The sequence below is a fragment of the Diabrotica undecimpunctata genome, chromosome 7 (assembly GCF_040954645.1).
Source record: "Diabrotica undecimpunctata isolate CICGRU chromosome 7, icDiaUnde3, whole genome shotgun sequence".
In the NCBI taxonomy this organism is placed as follows: Eukaryota; Metazoa; Arthropoda; class Insecta; order Coleoptera; family Chrysomelidae; genus Diabrotica; species Diabrotica undecimpunctata.
Genome location: NC_092809.1, coordinates 92,535,108 through 92,560,554, shown reverse-complemented (window position 1 = coordinate 92,560,554; position 25,447 = coordinate 92,535,108). Strand labels below are relative to the sequence as shown.

General features: G+C 31.9%; 1 protein-coding gene across 25 annotated transcripts in view; it reads right to left on the bottom strand.

The window, feature by feature from the left end:
- LOC140445580 (uncharacterized) overlaps positions 1-25,447 on the bottom strand; it is a 538,348-nt gene that overhangs the window by 225,367 nt on the left and 287,534 nt on the right. The window contains exon 5 of one of the 25 annotated variants that reach the window (XM_072537744.1): positions 1,095-1,365. The exons of 22 other annotated variants lie outside the window; for them this stretch is intronic. In XM_072537744.1, coding sequence (XP_072393845.1) covers positions 1,115-1,365 — 251 coding nt within the window. In that variant the 3' untranslated portion in view covers positions 1,095-1,114. Of the gene's footprint in view, positions 1-1,094; positions 1,366-15,150; positions 15,480-22,806; positions 23,085-25,447 lie in introns of those variants that run through there. 2 more of the 25 variants (XM_072537731.1, XM_072537735.1) reach the window with 2 other exon arrangements.

Genomic DNA, 25,447 nt, shown 5'->3' with positions numbered 1-25,447 from the left:
TTTCCCGACTCGAGTTATCAGTGGAACAGGCAATATTAAGTGGCCTGCGCTATCTCCAGATCTTACACCCAATGATTTTTTTGTTGGGGACATTTAAAAAGCATCATCTGCGATCATCCTCAGGGTAGAGCCCAAAATTTGGATGAATTAAAAAACCGAATAAGAGAAGTCTCCAATTCTGTTACAGCAGAAACTCTTACATCTCTCCGCAGAAGTTTTTATGACAGATTAAGATACTGTTCAGCCGTAGAAAGTCAAATATTTAAAACATTTCTGTAGAAGATAAAAAAAATTTCTTATTTTATTAGGAATTATTTTTTATTTTCAATAAGAGTATATTTTTTGTTTTATCTTTTTCAAGAAATACGCTTTTATTTTTAATTCCATCACAAAAAATGTTCACATTATTATAAACCGATACAAATGCACCGCCTTATAATGGTCAGTGTATTTTTATCGAGTTTATGTTATAAGAAATGAACCAGATATACGTAAGCAAAACAAAAATCGAGGTCGAAGGGGATCGGAGAATTACAATTACCTCGTACGAGGCAATGTTATCAATTTTAGCGCTTTATGTAGTTGGCAATAACTAATCCAAAACTTAACGTACTGTATGAGAGATTTTATTTTAAAGAGTGTTAAATTCGATCGAAAGCAATGAGTTTTATCGTTCGGTGTAACGCTTTGATAGTTGTTCATGTACAATGTTGAGGGAAGACTAAAGGGAAATATGATTGTCACCTCTGTCTATTAAGTGAAAACATAAGTATTAGTATCTCTGTTATATATCTCGCTAAGTTTTTCTATCTGTATATACACAAAATTAACAATTGTGAGATAAAAAATACTTATTTGAGGTGTCGACTTCAACCAGATCCTTCAAGTCCAGCAACAAAATGTAAACATAATTATTTTAGCTAATGTATTCTATAAGAACATAAAAAAAGAAACTCATTTTTTGTGTGTAGCAAACCTCACAAAGTATTTAACGAAATATATCCGACGTAATAACAGATGATGACCAAGATTATAATAATTTTATGCGAGGATTAGATTGTCACACATATTTTAGAAATAAATTTCAACACCAACTATATTACTATTTTATTTCTTATTTTTTATGAATTATTGTAAAGTATCTCGATTCCAATGAACTACAATCACTCGAAGTTTTCTCATGGTTGTGTGAACCAGTCAATATGGCTGTGAAACCATGTGTGGTAATTCTAGCTTTACAGTTGTTTTGTCTGTGCATACAACACCTCCAGTAAGTTCTATCAGATACTATTCTGTCCACTTTGTAAATATAGTCGTTGACAGTGATTATCGGTCGCGTTCGAGCTTTCGTGAAGTAAATAAGTCCTAAAATTAATAAATCAGCAATAAAGTAGATGATAATTGATAAAATAAAATTTTAGATATAACAGAAACTTGTATTATTGATTGAGTATTTAATATAGAATAAGAGATTATTCAACACTGTATCCTTCATAAATAACAGATCAATAAACATACTCTACAGTAAAATCATTCTAATATTCACTAACATTTTTTTTCTGTTTTTACCAGCATTCTTTTTAGCTTAATATTATTAAAAAACAATGAAGTAAAAACTTTTTGCGTAATTGTTAAATTGGTGAAATTACTAAAATAATCAAAACTTCCAAACAGATTAGATTTTTTAAAACGTTTTCGGTCTTATTAGACCATCATCAGTGAAAACTGAAAGTAAGACATCCCAGTATGATATAATGAACAAAGGAGGTTTAAATTTTGTCAGTTCGTCTGGGTTTTACAAAAGTTACAAGCGAACACGAATACACAAAATTTATTTTTCGTTGAAAAGTAGATTTTTCTCAAAAAAAATCTTCTTCTAAAGACTTTTATCTTTAAAAACTTTCTACTCTCTAAAAAAAGTGCGAGTGAAGAAGAACGTATATTAAACTGATATTTCTCCAATCGTCAGAGACGAAAATGTCACTAAACCCCTAAAAATCATACAACCAAGCTGAATATTGCCGAGAATATTAATTTTGGGACCTCAAAAAGATGCAAAAAAGGTTACCACTTTAACACCCCGGGCTTCCCCCTAAAACCACCCTCATAGGGGGTAAGAACAGAAAAAATTGGATTTACTAAGAATCAGTACACCGTAGAAAAAATTATTTTAAATGAAATACGTCGCTGAGATAATTTTAAACACAAACTTTCATAAGCACTTTTAATGTAGAATGAACCGTTCTCTTAGAAACAACGCTGTAAGCGACCATGTATTTTTGAATGTCAGTTACGCATTCGAAATCAATATTTAATAAAATTTGTATCAGCTCGACGGTAAAAATTCGATATCTTTTAATCCAAGTGTCCTATCGACAAAAATCAAGATGCGTTTTAAAGGTAAGGAGTTCAGCTTTTGTGTACAATTTTTGTGTTTTGCCGCAAATAAACTCAGATTTTATAAATATGTTAAAAAAATAAACGTGCCGCGATTTTTGCCATTTTTTATGATTTTCATGGGATCAATACAATCTATTCCTTTCATTGACTGGTCACTATAAAATTTCGATTAGTAGAGCGTAACCATTAAAACCTAAAGCATCAAATTTTAATTTTGAGTTTTAGCAACAAATGTGAGGAATTTGAAATATGCTTAAACCACGCTGGATTTAAACTTTCATATAACAAACGAGCTAAAACATTTAAAACTTTTTTTTTAATTACACTAGTACGTTTTTTAAAAAAATCAAACTTCTGCTATAAACTACATCCAAAACCGTCTTCTTGGGTGCATTTTTACGTGATATGCAATTGTTTATAATGTAAAACATTAAATTCTGCGTTTTTTATTCATATTTCAAATGACTCATATTTGTTGCCCCAAATCAAAATTGAAATTTCATGTCATAGTTTTTAAAGATTGATCAGTAAAAATGGAAATTTTACTACGACTAGTCAATGAAAGTGATCAATTTTATTGATGTCACGAGAGTCTTAAAAAATGGCAAAAATCGCGCCACATTTATTTATTTAACAACTTTATAAAATCTGAGTTTATTCTCGGCAAAATACAAAAACTGCACATGAAAGATGCTCTCTTTACCTTTAAAACGTATCCTGATTTTTGTCGATAGGAGACTTGGATCAAACGTTATCGAATTTTTACCGTCGAGCAGATACAAATTTTATTGAAAATCGATTTTGCACGCATAACTGACATTTTTTTACCCCCCTACGAGGGGGATTTTAGGGGGAAGCCCGTATGTTAAAGTGTTAAAATTTTTTACATATTTTTTGGGGTCCCAAAATTGATATTCTCTGCAAAATTCAGCTTGTTTGTATTAAAAATGCAGTTTAATTCACTATATTATACCTACAGTGCTTTTCAGATAAAACTATCCACCTTAAATAACTTTTCAGCTTCTAATTTTTAGGAAAAAACGCAAAAACACGTCGATTAATATTTGAAGGGGGAAATATTGTATCATATTTAAGGTTGATGGAAAATGCACCCCTCTCATAAACTACTCACTTCAAGTCAAATGTATTATACATTTTTGAAATCAGTACAAAAAGGAGAATCCGAATTTAAAATAAAAAAGGAGGGTGTGGGAGGGTGCATTTCCCAGCAACCTTAAATATGATATAATGTCACCCCCTTCAAATATTAATTGACCTATTTTTATATTTTTTCTAAAAATTAGAAGTTCAAAAGTTATTTAAGGTGGATAGTTTAATCTGAAAAGCACTGTACATATATTTGAGAGGCAAACGAACATAGTTATAGACAATAACAAACTATTGACTAGCATGAATCGTATACGAAATAATATTACAATGATATTCATATTCCTATTTTTGGTACTTGTATGTATACCTAAGGTAAACGTAGGGGATATGACGCACAATTCGGGTTTTTGGCAGATCGGTAATACCGATAATAACATGTTCATTAATGTTTATGACACCTAGTACTATCAGGTACTCACAGCATAAATTCCAGCTAAATCCTACAATAAGAATTACTATAATTTAAAAAACAAAAAAATCAACTTTTGCGTTATATTCCCGACAGGTGTTGGGGATATGACTTATGGGAAATTAAATGTAATTTTTGCAACTTTTATTGAAATGAGGTGAAATATAACTGCCTACACAACTGACAAGGTGTCAGAGAATTTAACAACAAAATTGAAGTGTCCACGACGAACATTAGATTTTGGCAGGATTTTCTTAATCTGTTTCATTTTGACAATGCCGATGTCTTCAGCTAATGGAAAGACGGAAACCTTTCCTTTTTTAACTTCCACGCCCTTATTATTGATGCTAATGACTACGCCCACATAATATAATGGCTTGCTTTTTCCTAAAAACTTAACCACTATGTAGTCGTCGACGTTAACACTTTCTACACATTGAAGGAAATCTTCCTCATCTACAATTTCATCATCGGAGGATTTTTCGTCCCACTCGCCTCTAGATGATGATATCAATTCTTCTTCTAGTAAGATCTTCTTTTTTACTGGCTTTCGAAGCTTGAATGTCTTATCCTGCTTTGCAATGTTTGATTGCTTCGTTTGGCCTTGTTAGCTACTATATTTTCAGGCGTTGTCAAAAATTGAGCATGCTGTTTCTTTTTCGCTACGGCAGGAGCATCACATTTTGGTACTGGTGACACAATTTGTAGAAGTTGCTTTTGTTGTTTTAGGAGAATTTGGGTCAGTTGGCTTCTTCTTTGGAGTATTAAGTGAGAGTGAACCAGATGTGCTGGGATGAGAATCCAAGGCTGGGCTAACACTTTCGTCGTCCTTGTCCATAGAGTTGGACTCCAAAGTTTCTTGTAGGTAAGCGTAATCAGGAATAGAGGAGGGCGCGAATGGAAACACCCTGCAGGTCCGGAACCTGCTGAACCCGTAGACATTGTTGCAACTTGTGACCAGGCTTTCTGTAGAAGTTGGCCAAAGTACCTGCGTTCTATCTTCTTTCCAGGATTTGCATTTCCCCATTCGATAGCTGCACTTCCGTGATAGGCCTTCAACGGTTTAAAAAACGATCGGTCGAGAGGCTGTAAGTAATGAGTCGTGTGGCTGGAAAGGCAAAGAAAGTGGACATCATTTTCCAGCGCTATCTCTAATATGTCCGGCGAGTTAGTGTGAGATCCGTCGAGCAGTAATAGGCATGTACCAGCTGCCTTCCTTGGAACAAAGTCGTTTTCCAGCCAATTCAGGTTCAAAGAGGTCTTCATTTATCTTCTTCTTCTTCGCGCGACTAGAATTACTCCTGTTTGTCTGCCTCTTATTCTGTTTCAGTCGTTGTTGACTGTACATTATCTTTCCACCTTTTTGGCGGCCTTCCAACGGGTCTTTTGCTATACGGCTTGTTGTTTTTACAGATGTTCGCTAAACTATCTATTCCCATTCTGTTTACATGTTCGTTCCAGATTTTATCTACCTGTTAATATTTTGAATTTTGCATTGTTCGCGTATACTTGTGTTGGTTTGTCTGTCTCTTAATGATATGCCCGCTACTGATCTTAATACTTTCATTTCGATATTGTTGATTTGTTGTTTCGTCTTTCTCGTATCGGTCCTTGTCTCCGCTGCATATGTTAGGATTGATCTTACTGTTGTCTTGTATACTTTCATTTTGCTTTCCGTGGTCAGATATATGTTTCTCCATATGGTTTCTCGGAGGCAACCACTTACTCTTGCCGCTTTTGATGCTTGCCTTGTGGTCTCTGTTCTTATATCCCTGTCACTAGTGATCTCTACTCCTAGGTAATTGAATTTCATTACTTGTTCTACAATTTTGCCGTCTATTTCTAATTTGCATCTACGCGGCTCTTTACTGATCACTATAGATTTAGTTTTTTCTACTGATATTCTCATATTAAGTTTGTTTGCTGTGATATTGAAGGTATGGAGCTGCCTTTGTAGGTCATCTTCGTTATCAGCAATTAGTACTGCATCATCGGCATAGCATAGTATCGTGATTTTATGCGCTCCCATGTGGTATTCGTGTCGTTTTCTTAGTTCGTGAATTATTTGATTCATCACCATATTCAATAACAATGGGCTGAGCGAGTCTCCTTGGCGGATTCCTCCTTTTAGTTTTATGCATTCTGTTTCCCCTGTTGGCATTATAACTCTGGTCTTGTTGTTCTTGTTAATTTCAATAATTTTCCTTAATATCTGATGGTCTATTTGTTCAGCTTGTAATAAATTTAAGATGTCATTTCGCTTCACCCTGTCAAAAGCACTTTTTAAATCTACAAAGCACATGTATGCTGGTTTTCCATATTCAATAAACTTCTCAATTATTTGTCTGATAATAAAAATTGCGTCTATTGTGCTGCGGTTCTTCCGGAAGCCTTGTTGTTTATCTGCCATGTTCGCTTTTTCCTCGATTTTATCTTTTATGATTGCCTTTAACAATTTTAATGTACTATTCATCAGACTTATGCCTCTATAATTTTTAGGATTTCTCGAGTCTCTCTTTTTAAGTATCGGTAGCAGGAGATTTTCCTTCCATTCCGCTGGTACTACTCCGGTATTTATTATATCAACGAATAATTTTAGGAGCCATATGTGTAGTGTTGTTCCTCCATATTTTAGCAGTTCATTGTTTATCTTATCAGGACCAGGTGCTTTTCTGTTTTTGTACCATGGTGTTTTGTATTCCCGTTTATTTCTGTTAACTTTTCTTTCACCTAAAGCTTCTTCCGCTGCTTATTAAAAAATGTAGGATACATTTTTTAATAATTTTCCAGGTTTCTTCTATATTCATTTTAGTCTCTAGGATATGACTGTTTAGCTTCGTCGTATCATGGTGTTTTGTATTCCCGTTTATTTCTGTTAATTTTTCTTTTACCTAAAGCTTCTTCCGCTGCTTATTAAAAAATGTAGGATACATTTTTTAATAATTTTCCAGGTTTCTTCTATATTCATTTTAGTCTCTAGGTTATGACTGTTTAGATTTTCTGTTAGTCTGTTTCTATACAAGTGTTGTGCCCCTTCTTCTTCTAAGCTTTCTATGTTTAACTTTTCTTCTACTTTTGTATTTCGCTTGCTTTGTGTGGTGATTGTTATATTTATTTTTCCTAGTACCAGGCCATGGTCGGATCCTACATTGGCGGAAGATAAAGTACGCACATCTATTATATTCTTGGGGTGTATTTGTCTGTTTGTTATATTGTAGTCAATCATAGAGTTACGTCCTCTTGTATCTGACCAGGTGATCTTATGTTGTATTGGGTGGTCAAAGTATGTGTTGGTGATTCGGAGGTTATTCATTAAACAAAGTCTTCATTTATGTAGACTGATTTTCCACCCATCACCACTTCAGAACAGTTAGGCATATTATCTAGCCACACTTGTTGTTTGTATACACCTTTGAACACTACGTAGGGAGGTAAAAAACTTCCCTCTGCATTACAACAGGCAACAACTGTCACTGTCTCTCCTTGTTCTTTTAATTACCGCACTTGAACAGCCTTGCTGCTTTTGCCCGCTATAACTTCTTACGAAGGGTTGTTCAATTGCAAACCTGACTCATCTACATTGTAAATATTTTCGGGTTTCTTCCAAGAGGTTTAACGATTCTAACGTATTTTTTAACAAATTGAAATAACCATTCACTTCTTCCTTTACCATGCCATACATACGCGCGGGCAATAGACACTCCTTGGGCCTTTCGAATCGTCAATGATGGCTTCCGTTTGAGAAATGCGTTAAGTCATCCCCTTCCTACTTTGCGTTTCTCTATATTGAAATGGCCGTAGGAAACTTGGCCTATTTGTTCAGCCAGGTTGAAAGCCATTCGGCAGCAAAGTGCATTCCTCATATCCCCGACTCGACGCCATTTTAAGTAAAAAAATTCAAATAGTAAACAAGAAGGGCTATGTGTCTAAATAAGTCATGTTTTTAAGTTTAAATAATGCGCAACAACGTAGACACTACAGCAACAAAAAATTTAAAAAGATCGCTATACACTAACTTAGACATGCTACATCTGGTGGCTATGGTGGATACTACCGTTTCCCAAAACCTTCCTCGCACGAGCATGCAGTATTTAAAAGATATTGAAAACGCGTCATATCCCCGACCATGTCATATCCCTCACGTTTACCTTAATTATAGTAAACAGGTGATTTCTGCAATGTCATTTTGTATATACTTACGTGCGGTAGTTCAAGTTCACTGCTTTCAGTTCAACTAAGGATAGTGATATTTGAGTATTAAAAATTTATAGTTACAGAAATAACAACCTTTATACAAAAATTCATCCTGTTTTACCTACTGCGCCTTTTGCTGCAAGAAGTCATCTCAATAGAAGAGTATATTCAATGTTTGTTAGATGCCTTGTTAATCTTGCAACCGTGAAAGAATATCTTCATAGATTTAATTTAAGTGAAACAGAACTCTGCGATTGTAATGGTAACACTAACGACATCAATCATTGAATAATCGGGTGTATACATAATGTTGCTGCTATTAAGTATCTATTGGAAAATCTGATAAAAGAACAAATACCTCTTCCTCAGAGTCAATCTTCTATTTTATATATCTCTCGTCGTAATATTAGGCTTAACCAAATTTTTTGGGAATATTTAAAAAGGACTAAAAGAAAAATTTAGGATGGAATGTGTAAATCTAGCTTTGTTCCCTCTGTCTATTTTTATGTTATATAGTTATCTCCTAGCCGTTGCCTGTCTTTTGTTGTAATAAAGTTTCTATGAAAGGCGTGAAAAGTATCCCTATATTATTTAATCTCTTGTTATTACTAAATATTCACTATAAGTTGGTTAGGGCCCTAAATGTAACGAATGAAAGTATGGTTTCCTGTCAATCTGATTCTTGTGATATGGATGTTTACAATATATCTTTAATTTACCTCTAGGCGAAGTACTAATTTGTTAACAAATGCAATAGGTCAATACATCATTAACAAATTCAAGTAATCAAATACATTATCGTGGCTGAATGGATGAAGTTATCCAACGACATTATTAAATAAAAAAAAAGAATTTATATTATAAGGTTATAGGTAATACTTAAAAGAGATTTATCAATACAGTGAAACCCAAAGAAAAAGAAGATTAGATGAATGGATTGAACAACCAAACACATTAAAACAAAATAAACATTTATTTTTTCATTTTTAAACATTAAATTAATATCTTCGAGTAATCCATACATCTTGCGTGGGCAACTCGGTCAAATCCAATCCCGTTGCATTTGGATCGTGATTGTGGTAGTCAGATAATTTCACAACTTTGCCGGTAGTCAACATTTTTGCTTTACATTTGGTCTTGTAGTAAGATCTGCATATCCAAAACGTTTTACTGTTATATTTTTTGTTAACGTGATAACAATTGTTCTCATAGATGATCATTGGAAGACAATTTGAGCTTTTAGTACTATAAATGTATATCTTTCCTGAAACAATTGACCATTATGTTTTGTCATTATAATATTATAAACTCTTTACAAAGTCTTTTATAAACAACCTAATAGTATCTTGAACATTTTTGTTTGTAAATACGTATGTCTTTAAATAATGATCAATTGCTCAAATTTATGCTGTTACCACCATTATTATGTATAAGTATATCATATTGAGCCCTGCTATAAGGAATTTAAAGAACATTAGAACATAGTAATATTTCCTAATGAATAAAACAATTTGCTTTATTGAGTATGTCTCCAAATTTATGCAGTGACGATTCGTAAGCAATTTCTAATTAGTTTTATAATATTTTTTTATTCGCACCAATACACACGGATAAAATAAATTATTTATTTTATCTTTCACTTACAGACCCGAACAAGTGTTCAAAATACAGTTAACAAGATTAAGTAAACTATCTTGTTTTGGTATATTAAAAACAAAACAAATATGTGGTCTAGTATTTAGTTTTGATTGAATATCCATATAAAATTATATTTAAAATACCATTCCATAAAACTTTTCGCGGTTTTTTCCACTAATTTCCCGCTTTTGGTACAATTTACTATATTTTATTGGGAATAAGCCAAAGTTTTACTTTAAAATTAAGTTTATCGTTTCAATTTCGACTTCGACTCGAGAATAATGATTGGTTTCTCGGCAATAATCAATACACCGGTAAATGGTTCGAAAGAGATCGGTTGCCAAATACGTCAGAGTTTCGCTAAAAACTTTATCAGGTATAATTGCTACTTCGAACTATTATAAATTATTTTTAACTCACTTTATCACATTTACTATAGTTCAGAGCACTTTTCAGATCACTTGGTAAATCACTTTGAAGTAGTTCCAGGTGATAGAGTGGGCAACTAACAATAATGTGTTAGATTGTCAGAGGAATATCACAAACATAGTACAGTTTTTATTGTTCTTTCTTCATTAGATACTGGTGGGTTAACCTGGTATGTCCTATGCTCAAGCGGTGTTGTATTTTAACTCATTTCAATCACATTAACTTTTTTATTTTTGCAGAAAGTGGTGAAGATATCGAATGGAGTAACAGTGACGAAGAAAATGATAATGCTTATAATGATAATATTAAATAAAATAATACATATTAAGGGTATCTATCAATGGTTAGTATCAGGCAATGAATGACGTAATTTTTTTAACAATGTCCTGAAGGAAATATAAAAAAATGACGCTTTATTATTTGATGACTATATTCTGGTGTTTTAAATAACTTAATACCGTTTCCTTGTTAAGCCCACGATAACCCAAACTTCATGTTGGTCCATCGCGTAAACGTATTGGAAACATGCGCAGACGAATTTTCATCTTTTATAAAATAACGAAGATCTGGAGTTCACGGGCTCTTTATTACGCCGGCAAATGAAAAAAAGCTGATAAAATTTTGTACAGGTTTTTGAAGGTTCAAAAGGGTATATGAGGGGTAGCTAATGACAAATCCTTTAAGACGTACAGCTGATTTTGTAAACAATCAGTAAAAGTGAAAAAAGTCATTTTTTTACCTATAAAACGTTTCTTATACATTTTAAACTCGCAACTTTTAAGATCTAGAAGAGAGTCGCCTACTATTGGATACATTTTTCCAACCGCTACTTTTTACAAAAAAAAAATTATAATTTTGTTTTGTTTTTAGTAATTTGCTAGTATAACTTGTATTATGTTCCGGTAGGATTGAAATAATTCTAGAAGATACCTTTAGGCGATAATAAAATGTTAATAAAAAAATCAGAGTGATGTGTGGTCACGTGTTACAAGCAAGTAGGTTTAAAAGTGCTCTCTTGGAAAAATTGTGAATTTGGGTATGTACACTTTATATTTAAATTAAAAATCTGGCAGACGCTATACCTATAGATGCAAAGAAGAGTTGGAGACGAAGGCGGTTCAGAAATATAATTCAATTCATATAATTAAAAGAAAAGTTTAAAATTCTTAAATTATTGTTTAAAGTTAAAGTAAAACTTTTTAGTATTATCAACTTTAACATATTAACTTTTTATATTGTAAGTAACGTTTTTGTGCCAAACAGTAATTACGGTTCGCTACAATAAAGGTGACCACACACTAAAATCGACGGCAAAGTGGCGTTGGTGAATAAATATCGTTTTAATTTTCGGCTGTAAGAAAACTCGGAAAACGGGACTTACAACAAAAAGTAACTCGGTAGAAGTGACCCACATATAAACACCGATAAGGGTCGGAGATTCGACGGGTTGACTGGTCGACGACTCTTTTCGCGGTGTAGGACAGGGAAGGAGATAAACAGCGAAATAACAAGAAAAGCTTAAGGAAAATATTGTAAGAATGGACAGCGACGAATACTCTACAGATGAAAATAAGATGAGAAAAAGAAAAGGAGAAAATATAAATTTTTTGTAAACAGCAAAAAACACCAAGAACTTCTATAAAACGCCAAACAACTGAATCTGAGAAATTAGGCAAGTTATTAATAATGATGAAAGAAATGAACACAATTCAAAAAGATATGAAGCAAGAACAGAAAGAAATAAAAACTGAAATAAGAGAAATTAAGGACCAACAAAACAAAACAAACGAAGTTCTACTAAAACTGACAGTAGAAAATGAACAATTAAAAAAAGAAAATCAGGATATAAGAAAAGAGAATTCAGAAATAAGGAGACAGTTACAAGAAATGAAAAAATCAGTCGAAATAATCGAAAAAAAATAGAAGAAAAAACAACATTGTAATGAACGGTCTAAAAATGGATACAAATAAACCAAGCAGCCTAAAAGAAAGAATAAAAAGACTTTTTAATACACATCTTTAAATTGATATTACACCTACAACAGTAAAAAAAATAGGCGAGAATACATGCGTAATAGAACTAAGAAATGAAGAGAAAAAACACTAGATTATGGCAAAAAAATATAACCTAAAAAACGTCGTAGGAGAGAGAAAGAAAACGTCAAGTCATCAATGATGACTTGACTAGAGAAGAGAAAGAAAAGCAGAAACACCTAAGAAATTTTGCAAAAAACGAAAAAGAAAAAGGCAAAGACGTCAAAATTGGTTACAACAAGATGTTAGTAAACCAAGAAGAATGGAGATGGAACGAAATAAAAAAGGAACTGGAAAAATATCCAAAAAACTAGAAAACTACACCCACAAGAGGAATATTGATAACGACCAAAGCAACGGAAAGGATCTGACAATGACCGCATATATACCGCAGAAAAAAGGAGAGATAAAAATGGGAACATGGAACGTAAGAACCATCAATGGAAAAGAGATAGAACTTGTAGAAGAAATGATCAGACAAAAAATAGAAATATTAGGAATAACGGAAACGAAAATGAAAGGAAGAGGTTTTAAGAAGATACACAAAGGATATTGGTTATTTTGGGTAGGAGTTGATTCAAAGGAGAGAGCAAAAGAAGGCGTAGGGATAATAATTGCAAAAAATAGACTACAATACGTTATAGAAGAAACATATGTTAACCAGAGAATATTATCGCTGAACATGAAACTGATAGACGAGGAAATATGGACAATAATAACAGCCTACGGAGTAAATGAAAATGCAAAAAAGGAAGAGAAGGATAAATTTTTCGAGGAGCTCCAAATGCAAATTGACAATGGGGAAGAAAATATAATTGTAATGGGAGATCTAAACGGTAGAGTCGGAAATAATAACAAGGGAATTGAGGAATGCATGGGAAAAGAAGGAGAAGAAATACTAAACAAAAATGGTGAAAGAATAATAAAAATATGTATGGAAAATACACTTGTTATAACAAATACAAAATTTAAACATAAAAAAGTACACAAATACACGAGAGTATAAGAAAGCAGAAATGAAAAATCAATCATAGATTACTTTTTGGTAAGTAGCAACAAATGGAAAACAGTACAAGACACGAAAGTGAAAAGAGGCTCAGAGATTGGCAGTGATCACCATCTAGTAATAATGAGAATAAGAACAGCAAAAGAAAAGGAAGAAAAGAGGAGAAAGGTAGTAAATGAAAAAGTAAAAAGCTACAAATTAAAAGAAGAAAGATATAAGAAGATATTCCAAGAAAAATTAGACAATATTTTGTAAGGTGGGGAAAAAACTGCAAGTATAGAATAAAAGTGGAAAAATCTCAAGACCAACTTAATCATAGCTGCTGAGGAAACTTGCGGGAAGGCAAAAATAGCAAATAATAGCATGAGGAGAACTGAATGGTGGACGGACGAAATACGAAGGAAAGTAAAGAACAAAAAAGAACATCCACTGCGTAAATTAGTAGGATTGAATCCTCCCAGAAGGATGACATCTTCCAATTGCTCCAGTAGGTGCTTCATCCATCAGCTCTGCTTTAAAATTTTTTCTCGGAAAGATCATCATTGGTGATAAGCGAACCATTTTCCGAAGTTGTTAATACTCCAATCTGCTTTTTTCCTTTTAAGCCTATAACTTTAGTATGCTTGTGTTGAACTTCTGTTATCCCGGACTCGTCAAAATTATAAATCCTGTTTGGATTAAATTATCTTTTTAGTTTTGGTTCCAGAATATCATAACATTTCTTAAGATTTTCTATAGTAAATTCTTTGATTCTAGTTGCAGATACACCTTGTGGCATTCGCAAAGAAATATTCTTGTTACGCTTTAAAAAATTCTATAGACATTTTCTCCCTACAGTAGCCTTCGCTTTAAAAAATGAATGTGACAAATTATTGGCTAAAGCCAACTGAAAGGCTAAACGGTAAATATCTGTTGACGTTAACCTCATTTTAAATTCCAAGCAGAATGCAACCAAATCTTTCTCTAATGCTTCGGAAAGCAATGGCTTACGACCTAAAGCTGAATTTTCGAGGTATGATTTTGTTTCTACAATAAAATTCTAATGAAGTTTTTAGTGCATCGTATGCCTTGCCACTTTCGAATATCCCATCTCCTTAGATTATTTTATTTCATTGCTTTCTTTTTATAGGGCACATTAACAAATACGTTCTTTAGTATACATACATGATTATTGATATGAATATTGAGAATACTTCTATGTCCAATATTAGGCACATTTCTTAATTGCAGTTTAGAATTTTTTCTAAGATAAACAGACAAAGATTTTATTACTAAAACTACATAAATATGTGAACTTTAACATGCATTTCACTACCGATTAAAATCATTTAAAGTTCTTACCTTATTTGAAATATTTTTAGCACTAAAAATCGGTAAATATAAAAAAATAGGGACGTGTTGTTCAATAAATTTGCAAGTATGCTAAGATGGTTGATCTTTAGATTCTACAACGACTTTTACAATAAGTTTTGAACCATAATCTAGGCTTCCGTGGATATATGGCACCTGTTATTGCATTTGTTTTTGAAATATTTAGCTATCCAATATTAGGCGACATCCTAATATTCGGCGACCTTCCTCTACAACATTTATTTGAACCATTTTTCTCTAAATTGTATAAGAAACGTTTTATAGGAAAAAAGATTTTTCTCTTTTTGAGATTGTTATTAAAAAACCTGTATAAGATTTTTACGGGAAATCGATTATTATTTTTCCACACATTTTTCACCCTAAAAGGGGACTACGGTTATATTAAAATTTAATTAATTGTATTATGCATTAAGAATTTACATTAGGACATGTGTAGGAACAAGGGATAAATTTAAAGTGTGTAATTAAAGGAGATGCGACTAATATGAAAAACAAAACAGAAAATAACAAAAATATTTATTTTGTACTTATATATTATATGTGTTAATAATATAACACTAAGCTAATATCTTCGGGTGATCCATACGTCTTGTGTAGGCAGTTTAGTCACATCTAAGGTGGTAGCATTTGGGTCATGATTGTGATAATCAGATAATTTTACAATTTTTCCAGTAGTCAATATTTTTGCTTTACATCTGGTTTTGTAATAAGACCTACATAGCCAAAAGGTTTTATTGTGATATTTTTTATTTAAATAATAACAGTTTTCCTCATATATAATCATCGGTAGACACTTTGAATTATTGGTGCTATAAATGTATATTTTTCCTGAAACAGTTAAACATTACTTTCTCTACGATTTTTAAAAATAAAAAAAATATATTTAAATACTATCAAGAAACTTTTTTCGTATTTTTTACGTGTTCCATTAAAACAAAGATAAGTTTGTTCCACCCTGTCAATATGGGTGGCCCTGTATATTTGAAAACATTTTTAAAGTATGGTCCTAACTACGCTTCAACTTTGACTTAAATAATTTTTTTCGTATCACTTATAACAAATGTATAATTTAACTTTATTGGACTAATGTCATACCCTGTATAGTCACGACTATAATACTCCAATCGTCAGAGACGAACATGCCACATGCAAAAAAAAACAAAACAGTTTACCACTTTTACCCCCGGGCTTTCCCCTAAAACCTCCCTCGCAGTGGGGTAAAAACGCAAAAAAATCAATTTACCAATAATCTGTACACCGTAGAAAAAACGTTTCAAATAAAGAAGGTAGTTAAGAAAATTTTAAATATAAATGTTAGCACTTTTTGTGTAGAATGAACCGTTCTCTCACATAAAACACTTGAAGCCACCGTCGATTTTGAACGTCAGTTAAGCTCGCGAAATCAATGTTCAATAAAATTTGTATCAACTCGACGGCAAAAATTCGATATCTTTTGATTCAAGTGTCGTATCGACAAAAATCGAGATTCGTTTTAAAGGTAAACAATTCAGCTTTCGTACGAAATTTTTGTATTTTGCTGCAAATAAATTCAGATTTTTATAAAGGTGTGAAATAAACGTGGCGTGAGTTTTGCCATTTTTTATTATTCTTATGAGATTCTTCTTCTTGTAGTGCCTATCCGTTTCAGATGTTAGCGACCATTATGGCAATCTGTATTTTGCAAACAGCGGTTCTGAAAAGATTTGTGGTTGTTGTGTTGAACCACGTACGTAGATTTTTCAGCCAGGAAATTCTTCGCCTTCATGGTCCTCGTTTTTCTTCTACTTTTCCTTAAAGAATTAATTGCAGCAGCCCATATCTTTCGCTGTTCCTCATGATGTGAACGAGGTATTCAATTTTGGCTGTTTTTATTGTGGTTAACTACTCTTTTTGTTTTTCTTAATAAAACGTCCTGGTTAGTACCGTGGATACCGTGGATAGGATATCTTTAGGATTCTACAATAAAGCCAAATTTCGAAAGCCTCAATTTTCTTACAGGTAGCGTCTGTGGGAGTTTACGACTCAACTCCGCGTACAATAGTATAGGAAAGATAAAACATCGTAGTAACCTGATTTTTATGGGTACTGATAAATCGTGGCATTTGAATAGCTTTCTCTATCCTAGATTTCATTTCTAGGGAATGGTCCCAATTTTCATTGACGTTCGTACCAAGGTAGGTGTATATTTTTACTCTTTCTATTGGTCGATCATTCACACTGATTCGTTCAATTTGCTGTTCCTTCTTAGAGATCATCATACATTTTGTTTTCTTAATGTTCAGTGAAAGTCCATATCTCTGACTAACTTAGTGTTAACTGTGATTCTATTCATTAGCTGACAGTTATAGCTAAACAGTTATATTATATAAAGACAGTTATATATAAAGCCCTCCTGGAGGGCTTTATAACTGTCAGCGAATACCATCGTGTCATCCGTGTATCTGATGATACATTCTCAGTTAATTCGAATTTCGGCTTCAACATCTTCTACTGCTTCTTAAAAGATTTCCTCAGAGTATACGTTAAACAGCAAGGGTGATAGTATATATCCCTGTCGGACCCCACATTTGATTTTGATATCATCGGGTTCTCCTGTCTCTGTACGGATAGACGATATTTGATTCCAGTAAAGATTGCTAATAATTCTTAGATCATAGGTGTTTATTAATGTACTTGTTAATATCTCCATCAGCTTGTCGTGTTTTACTGTATCAAATTCTTTATGGTAATCAATGAAGCATGCATAAATATCGCAATTCACATCTCTATATCGTTGAAATAGCACTCGTCTGCTAAAGAGAGCCTCTCTCGTACCGACTGAGTTCCAAAAACCAAGCTGTGTACGATTTTTTCTTCGCATAGTCTATAATATATCCGTTGATGTATGATTTTTAGAAATAACTTTAAATGTGGCTCATTAAGCTGACAGTCCGGGAATCATTGCAGTATACGGATTTTGTTTTCTTTGGTAGAGCAATAAACGTTGACTTCAGCCATGATCTTGGTATTACTCCGTTTATGTCCGTTATACCATTGAATATTTTTGTTAGTCGTCGAGTACCGTCGGTGTTAAATATCTTTACGAGTTCAGCATATGCATTGTCAGGTCCAGGAGCTTTGCCTTCTTTTAGTTGTGATATTGCTTTTTCCACTTCATCTGATGTGATTGGTAAGTGGTCATTACATATGTAGGACGGAGGTTGTTCAGACCTATTATCATCCAAGAGTTCTTGTATGTATTTGGCCCATATGCATAATTCTTGATTTTTATCTGTGATGATGTTCGTCTGTTGATCTTGCAGTTTGCTAGTTTTGTTGGATTTTTGGCCAGCTCATGAAATTAATCGTCGCAATCTATCTCATTCTTTGACTGGCCACTATGAAATTTCAATTATTAGAACCTAAACTTCAAAACGTATAGCATTAGATCTTAGTTTTGAGTTTTGGCAATAAATGTGAAGTATTTAAAATATGCTTAAAAAATGCTGACTTTGAACTTTCACGTAAACGATCTAAAACGTTTAAAACTTTTTTTTAATTACACTAGTACGGTTTTCAAAAGAACCTGCGGTTATTTATTTAACACCTTTATAAAAACTGAGTTTATTCTCAGCAAAATACGGAAACTGCAAACGAAATCTGCACTCTTTACCTTTAAAACACATGTTGAATTTTGTCGCTAGGTCACTTGGATCAAAAGACATCGAATTTTTACCGTCGAGCTAATACAAATTTTGTTGAACATTGATTTCGCGCGCGTAACTGACATTGAGTGAAATGAACTGACACGAAGCTTGTCGCTCCAAGTGTTGTGAGAGAACGGTACATTCTACAAAAAAAGTGCTAAAAAACATTTTTGTTTAAAATTATCTCAGCTACAGTTTTTACTTGAAGCATTTTTGACGTGACAACGTCTTAAATTAGGTTGTGGCTCGGAGTCACTCATGAAAAAGTGTAACGCCCGCTCACGTCTGTTACGATGAGTCACCGAACGAGAGAGAGGCCCGCCGGACCGACGAATGCCTTGCGTCTCTCTCCCACTCAAACATGATCGGTCCGCTGCGCGCGCAGCACTAGAGAATTAGGCGCGTTGAATCGGTGCGTGCTTGTGTCTCGAGCGTTCTTGGCGTTGGAAAACCGAGAAAGCGTCATAATACAAGTTCACACGTGTGGTTAAAGTATCGTCAGCTGTGTCTGTATTGAAAATGTGGAGTGCTTAGATTCGTCATTTACAACAATAAAGGTAAATAATTGTACACTAATATTTCATTATCGTAAACTATGATTGATTGATTAATTGTTAGATTGACACAAAAGTTGAGAAACTGAGTTTATAGGTTATGTCATACTATTAGTTAAGTTTAAGTTTACATGTACAATGTTTTAGTAAACAAAATATATTTCTATAGTTAAAATTCGTGCAATTCTTATTTTCATTCAATTCCTTGTTCCAATTGTGCAATTTAATTATATTCATATCAATAAATATTCTACCGAGAAAAAGACGTTGTCACGTAAAATCTTCGCCCGTAAAACCGACTTTACAGGCAACCGATTTTTTTTTGCAGCGTACAGATTCTTGGTAAATCGATTTTTTTGCGTTTTTATCCCGCTACGACGGGGGTTTTAGGGAGAAGTCTGGGGGTAAAAGTGGTAAACTTTTTTGCATCTTTTTTGGGGTCCCAAAATTAATATTCTCTGCAAAATTCAGCTTATTTGTATGATTTTTAGGAGTGAACTCTCTAACGACCTACTGGACTGTAAAGTAATTTTCCAATTTTGGAACGAGGCTAGTAAACGAAGTTCAAGATGAAGATATTGGTTGGGCATATAGGTAATCAAAGGAAATTCAATCCGTATAAGGTACAGCCAGTATTATTGATCTTAATGAAGTTTAAAAGGTTGATAAGTATTAATTATAGTTAATTATAGATCGATAAATACATCCCGTCTGCAAAGTAATGAGAGCTTGTTGAGTAACTGTTTAGCTGCTGAGTACTTCCTAATCCTGATGGGGACGGAATTGATAATGAAACCACAGAATAATAAAACAATCAGAATGCCCACTCTGCTTGGCGAGATAAGTACGCGCATCTCGTTCGCGCAGACGGAATCGGCCATGTTTTAAACGCAACCAGTGTTGTTCAGTGAAATTTTATCTGGTGTGAGTCAGAAAGTCCAGAGGTAGCGTGTGTTAGGGTGTTTGGGATTTGTGTTATATATAAATAATATAAATGTTAATATATTATTGATAATATATTTATATATATATATATATATTATATATATAAATATAAATTATATATAAATATTATATAATATAAATATATAATATACAATTTTTTATGTCAATATTAAATTGATTTTTAAAATAACGACTTATATATTTTAAAATAGAAAATAGTCGTACCTACTCGACGAGTATACAACTTTAACAAATATAAAGGTGGAAAATTTTGACAAGGATGTATAAAAACAAACAACTGTACACAATTGTCAACGACATTATTTTGCAATATAATTTATTCAAAATTTGTTTGAAAACTAACTTCTAAAGATAATATGAAAAATGCAAAATTATTGTTTGGCATCCTTAAGTTGCCATATATATCCAAGCTAGTTTTATAGGCTTTAAAAAACAATAGAGAGATTCGTCATCTAAATCTTTATAGTTTTTTGAATAATTGTCACAGGTATCAAGTACGAACTTGAAGAGTCTTATTCATTAAATAACCGCAAGTATATTTTATTATATTTTGTTGCAATATATCATTTGCCCTAAAATCAGTACCTATTACAGTAAGTTCATTATATGTTCTGCAAATACGTGCTGGCATGGACTCAAATACTTTACTTCGTTTAGAATATTCAATCTGAACTTTTAATAACATGGCCTCTACAACATCTTTACAGTACCAGAATTTAACAAATTTAAACATACAAAACAATTTCTTAAAGTCCCTTTGAAATTGAATGATAGTTAGGTTGATACATTTACCGTGCTATTGTCTCATTTTTCCAAAAAAACTAAAATTTTAAAATTTCTAAAACTAAATTTCTAAAACATCTTGATTTTATCTTCTAGACAGAAGATACTCAAATTCAGAAGCTTTTAGTACATCCCACAATTCCAGCATGCCATGATTTGTTATTCTCTAACCCTTAATGAATTTTAAGCGGTTTGTAAGATTAATGTATTTCTGAAAAACTTTTATAAAAGGGTTTTAAGAGAAGTGTCACAGTCTTTAGATGGACAAAATCTGAAATTAGTTTTCTGATATTCTTCAAGTGAAATATTTGAATAAACTTCTTTCTTCATTGTTACCAGTTAATGTTCTAGTTTGCGTAATATGTGTTGATTATCATGAATTGAGATATATTAGACATCCAACATTCAAAGCTCGCAAATTATTATTTGAAAGTCAGTCATATTACTTTTTGCCATAACTTTTATTCAATACTGTATTTTAACTTGTGATAACTTTTTTAACTATTTTACTAAAAATGAGTATTCACTGTAATTCTTAAACTTGAAATTGTTTTAAGTGTATATTTTAAATTCCAAGATCTGAATACATAAATACTAATTGTTATTTTTCTCACGTTCCTGGATATTTCGAAAAAGTAAAAAAACTTTCCTTTCATTTCGAACATGTATTTTTACAATTTTTAACGCACATAATAGAACTTTTTCACCACGTGTATTCATTTTACTTTTAAAATAGTCAAAAATCCGTGAAATATACACAAAATACTCACGAGTATCTTGTTTGGTAAAAATTTTAATAAACGAATAGCAGAACATAAAAGGCCTTTCAATAATAGAAAAATAGATTCTACATACGCACTTCACCTTCTAGATCATAATCATTCTTTTAATGACGAATTTCAAATTCTTCACATTCAAAATAAAGGCCTTAAGCTATCTTTGTTAGAATCTATGGAAATTAACAAATTACAAAACACAGATATAATTCTGAATGACCAACTTGAGACAAACAGTTCTCCCCTCCCCAACCTATTTCATTAAAGACTATAAAGTGTAAACGCATACCAAAAATAGATCACTTGAGAAAGGCACTCTGCCTTAGTGCTGTAGTGATAAGAATGTATAATAAATTTTGTGGAAGTTTTGAAAACAAAGTTTTCAGTGTTTTATTGGTACATAAAATGAATTTCCGTCAAGTAACAGTCGAATCCATCAATTAGCTAAGAATTACTTATATTTGTATTTCCAATTTAAAAGCAACTCAGTGCAATTACATTTAACAGAAAAACATCGTCCTTTGTCGTGTAACCGCAAGTTTGTATCTTTTTGTTTGTTTTAAAAATATTAGGACTATATTCACTACGGAAGTAATCCTAATCCATCATATGTAGGTATGTATCTAGTTCTAGTATTGTATATAACTTTCAGAAAATGTTCTTTTTTCTATCCTATATTTTAATTCAGTACAATCCAAGTATATGTTAATCCAGGAACAGCAAAATTAACCCGGTTTAATTTATTTACGGCAACCATAGACATAACATGCAATATTTTATGTTATATTTTTAGTTGAAAAATAGATTAAATTATTTTAAATTTACTAAATTATTACCCTCTTAAAATTTAAATTACGATTCTGTCGTAGCTTGTCACAAATTTCTTAATACGAGCCTGTGTTTTCGGTTTTAAATATGGCGATTGCGTGCTGACACACTTCAAAGGCGGCATCTGAGAGTGGGCATTCTGATTGTTATTTTTATGCTGTGGTAAAACTAAGGGCGAAAGACAGATAACCCACGATGTATTCTTCGGTATTGAGAGCTGATTTGTATATATGTCTTTAAGAGGGACCTCTGGAAACCAGGTATAAATACACACACACACACACACACAAATATATATATATATATATATATATATATATATATATATATATATATATATATATATACAGTCGTTTTTCCATAAGTAGGCGTAGATAAATTTCCGTTAATCTCCCTGTATTTATAACTATTTCAGGGAAATTACATTTAATTAAACAAAAACATTATGCATTATATGCCATATAAATATTTGCTTTATTGTTATAATCCATACAAGAAAATTATGACAAATATTTAAAAATAAATTAATTAAATATAAAATAAATAGCGAACAACCATAACCAAATATTTTTTAATTCTAGGTTTTGCGTGATATATTAAATATACGATATGGTAAAGCACTCAGATCTGTCTCTATACAACTCGGAGGATGATTATGGAAACCACTAATGGAGGCTCTGTTTTGCATAGTTGTAATTCTAGCCTTACAGCCATTTTTCCTATATTCGCTACACAACCAAACGGTTTTTCCTGTCATTATGCTATTTACTGAATAATAATTGTTGTCCACTATAATCCTAGGTGACGATTTAAACCTGGATTTTTGGAAATAAATTTTGCCTACAAATACAATATCAGTTAAATAACAAAATGTATTAAACTTTAACGATAAGATCTAGATATGAAAAATAAAGCAAAATAAATTTTTATTTAAAAGCATCGCAAAACTTAAAAACTTATACACTTTAGTTAAAGCATCCAATGAGTTTCCTGTCTCACTACACTTCTATATCAATTTAAAGATTTTAAGTTATGCGACAAAGAGTCTTAACACATTGACGGCGTGATATCGCACGGATGCCACGCAGATTTTTTCCTTTTCATTCTACCGGCATGTAGTGTGTCAGGACCCGTATAATCCTAAATACATGACTGAGTACAATCCACATACAAAGATACTCCCTGCTGAGACAAAAAAAGTATATTTCAGATCTATCTATATAAAAGAGTACGATGAAAAATTACACTGTTTGTCCAGTAAACTAACGACGCCATCTAGAAAAGAAATCTGAACCATCACCATTTGACATTTCAATCATATTTTGTTCTTGAAACTATATCTTTAATTAATAATACAAAAAATATTAATTACATATTAATATAATTATTAAATAATATTATTATTTTTTAGGTACGAATTAATTCAAAATAATTTAAAGTTTTATGTTAGTTTAGATTTAAAATTCTAGCGTCATCTAGAAAAGAAATCTGAATAGATAAACTGATAGATAAAATAAATTAAAATTATCTGACATATAAATTATAAAATATTTATTTGCCAAATAAAGTATTGAATAAAAAAATATCTGGAAAATAAATTGTGTTTATTGTAGTTCATTATTATGTTGTAGGTTATCGCGAAATAAAAAATATAACCTAAATATTGTCGTTTAGTGTAGGTTAGAGGCATGGATATTAAAAGATGTAATAAAATCGGAGAGTATGATCAGTATGATGTTTAATGTTTATAAACTTAATGCAAAAATATAATATTTGATCCAGAACATTTTAATTTCTGTAATGATAAAGACTTTTTTAAAAGGTTAAGATTAAGTAAACCGACAGTGATCTATATTCTGAGAAAATATTGTAAATAGTTGTTAATAAATGATTATAAAAGTAGGTGTATACATATTTTCATTTACTTAGTTTAGGGATTCACTATTTTCACAATCTTGATAATTAAAAAATTAATTAATTAACCTCTGTCAAGAGATATTGGTGCTATTGATTCAATAAGTAGTATAGGATTTCAAAATGAAAAATATGCACATAGTACCTAGGTTGTTAGATTCTTTTAATAATTATAAAATACATTCAATTATATATAAAATACTCAGAGTACGTTTACAAAATATCCAGGCTGTAGTAGGAAGTTTTTAAAACTTTCAATAAATCTTGTATATAACATATGGAACATCTATTTTAAATTATGACAATTATGTGATACTTCTTGGATATATTTTTCTATTTACCTACCAGGCAGGAATAAATAATTATATATTCTTATGATTCTGGTTATAAAGTAAAGACATTTTTAGGAAGTCCACTTTCTATAATGTATTTCGTATTAGAACCAGATATGCACATTACTTTTTATGTATGCAGAAAAGGTTTAGGTACTATTTCATCCAGTGGAAGTGGCTATAAGGTTGAAAAATTCAACCGTGCTAATCTACAGCAGGATTCTAAGATTATAACCCAGTGAAACATCAAAATTAAGACAATTTTGAAGATGAATTACTAAATGAAGACATTACTGAACTTTTTGAAGTTGGAGATGTTTGAGCTAGCTAGTGTTATGGAAAAATCTGAGAAGAATCATTAAACAGGTATTATTTTGTTATTCGTTATTAAATTTTTCTTTACATAATTTAATTTTTTCCTGCCACCACAAATTGTATTAAAAATGTCAAAAAAAATATTAAAACCTTATTGTGATTTCGTTGACAATTAAGTAAATATAATGATGTGTTCCGAAATAATTTTTACATTTTTCTTGCAGATAATTAACCGCAACATAATTTGACGTGAAAAGACGGGTACATTTTATTTTATAAATAAATGTCTATCCTTCAGATAACTATCTATCTGTAATTATTTTGAAAATTTCGTTAATCCTAAAAAATTGGCTGCGAATTTGGTGATCGGTAAAAAATATAATAAAAAAAACTCGAGCTTTCGCAGCAAATAAATTTTCAAGCTAGAATTACGCTGGTTTTATATGTAGGTCGATTTCATAAGACTACTTTATGCAAAAAGTTCAGCGACTCTGCAAAAGTGACTTATTTGTTATGAAAGTTGTACAACATATTAAAATATTATTCTGTTGTCGTCCTAGCCTTAAATAGGAGGAAGACAGAAAAAATTAAGTGGAGTGATTATAGATGCAATTGATTGGATCCCCCCTCGCATGGTGACGG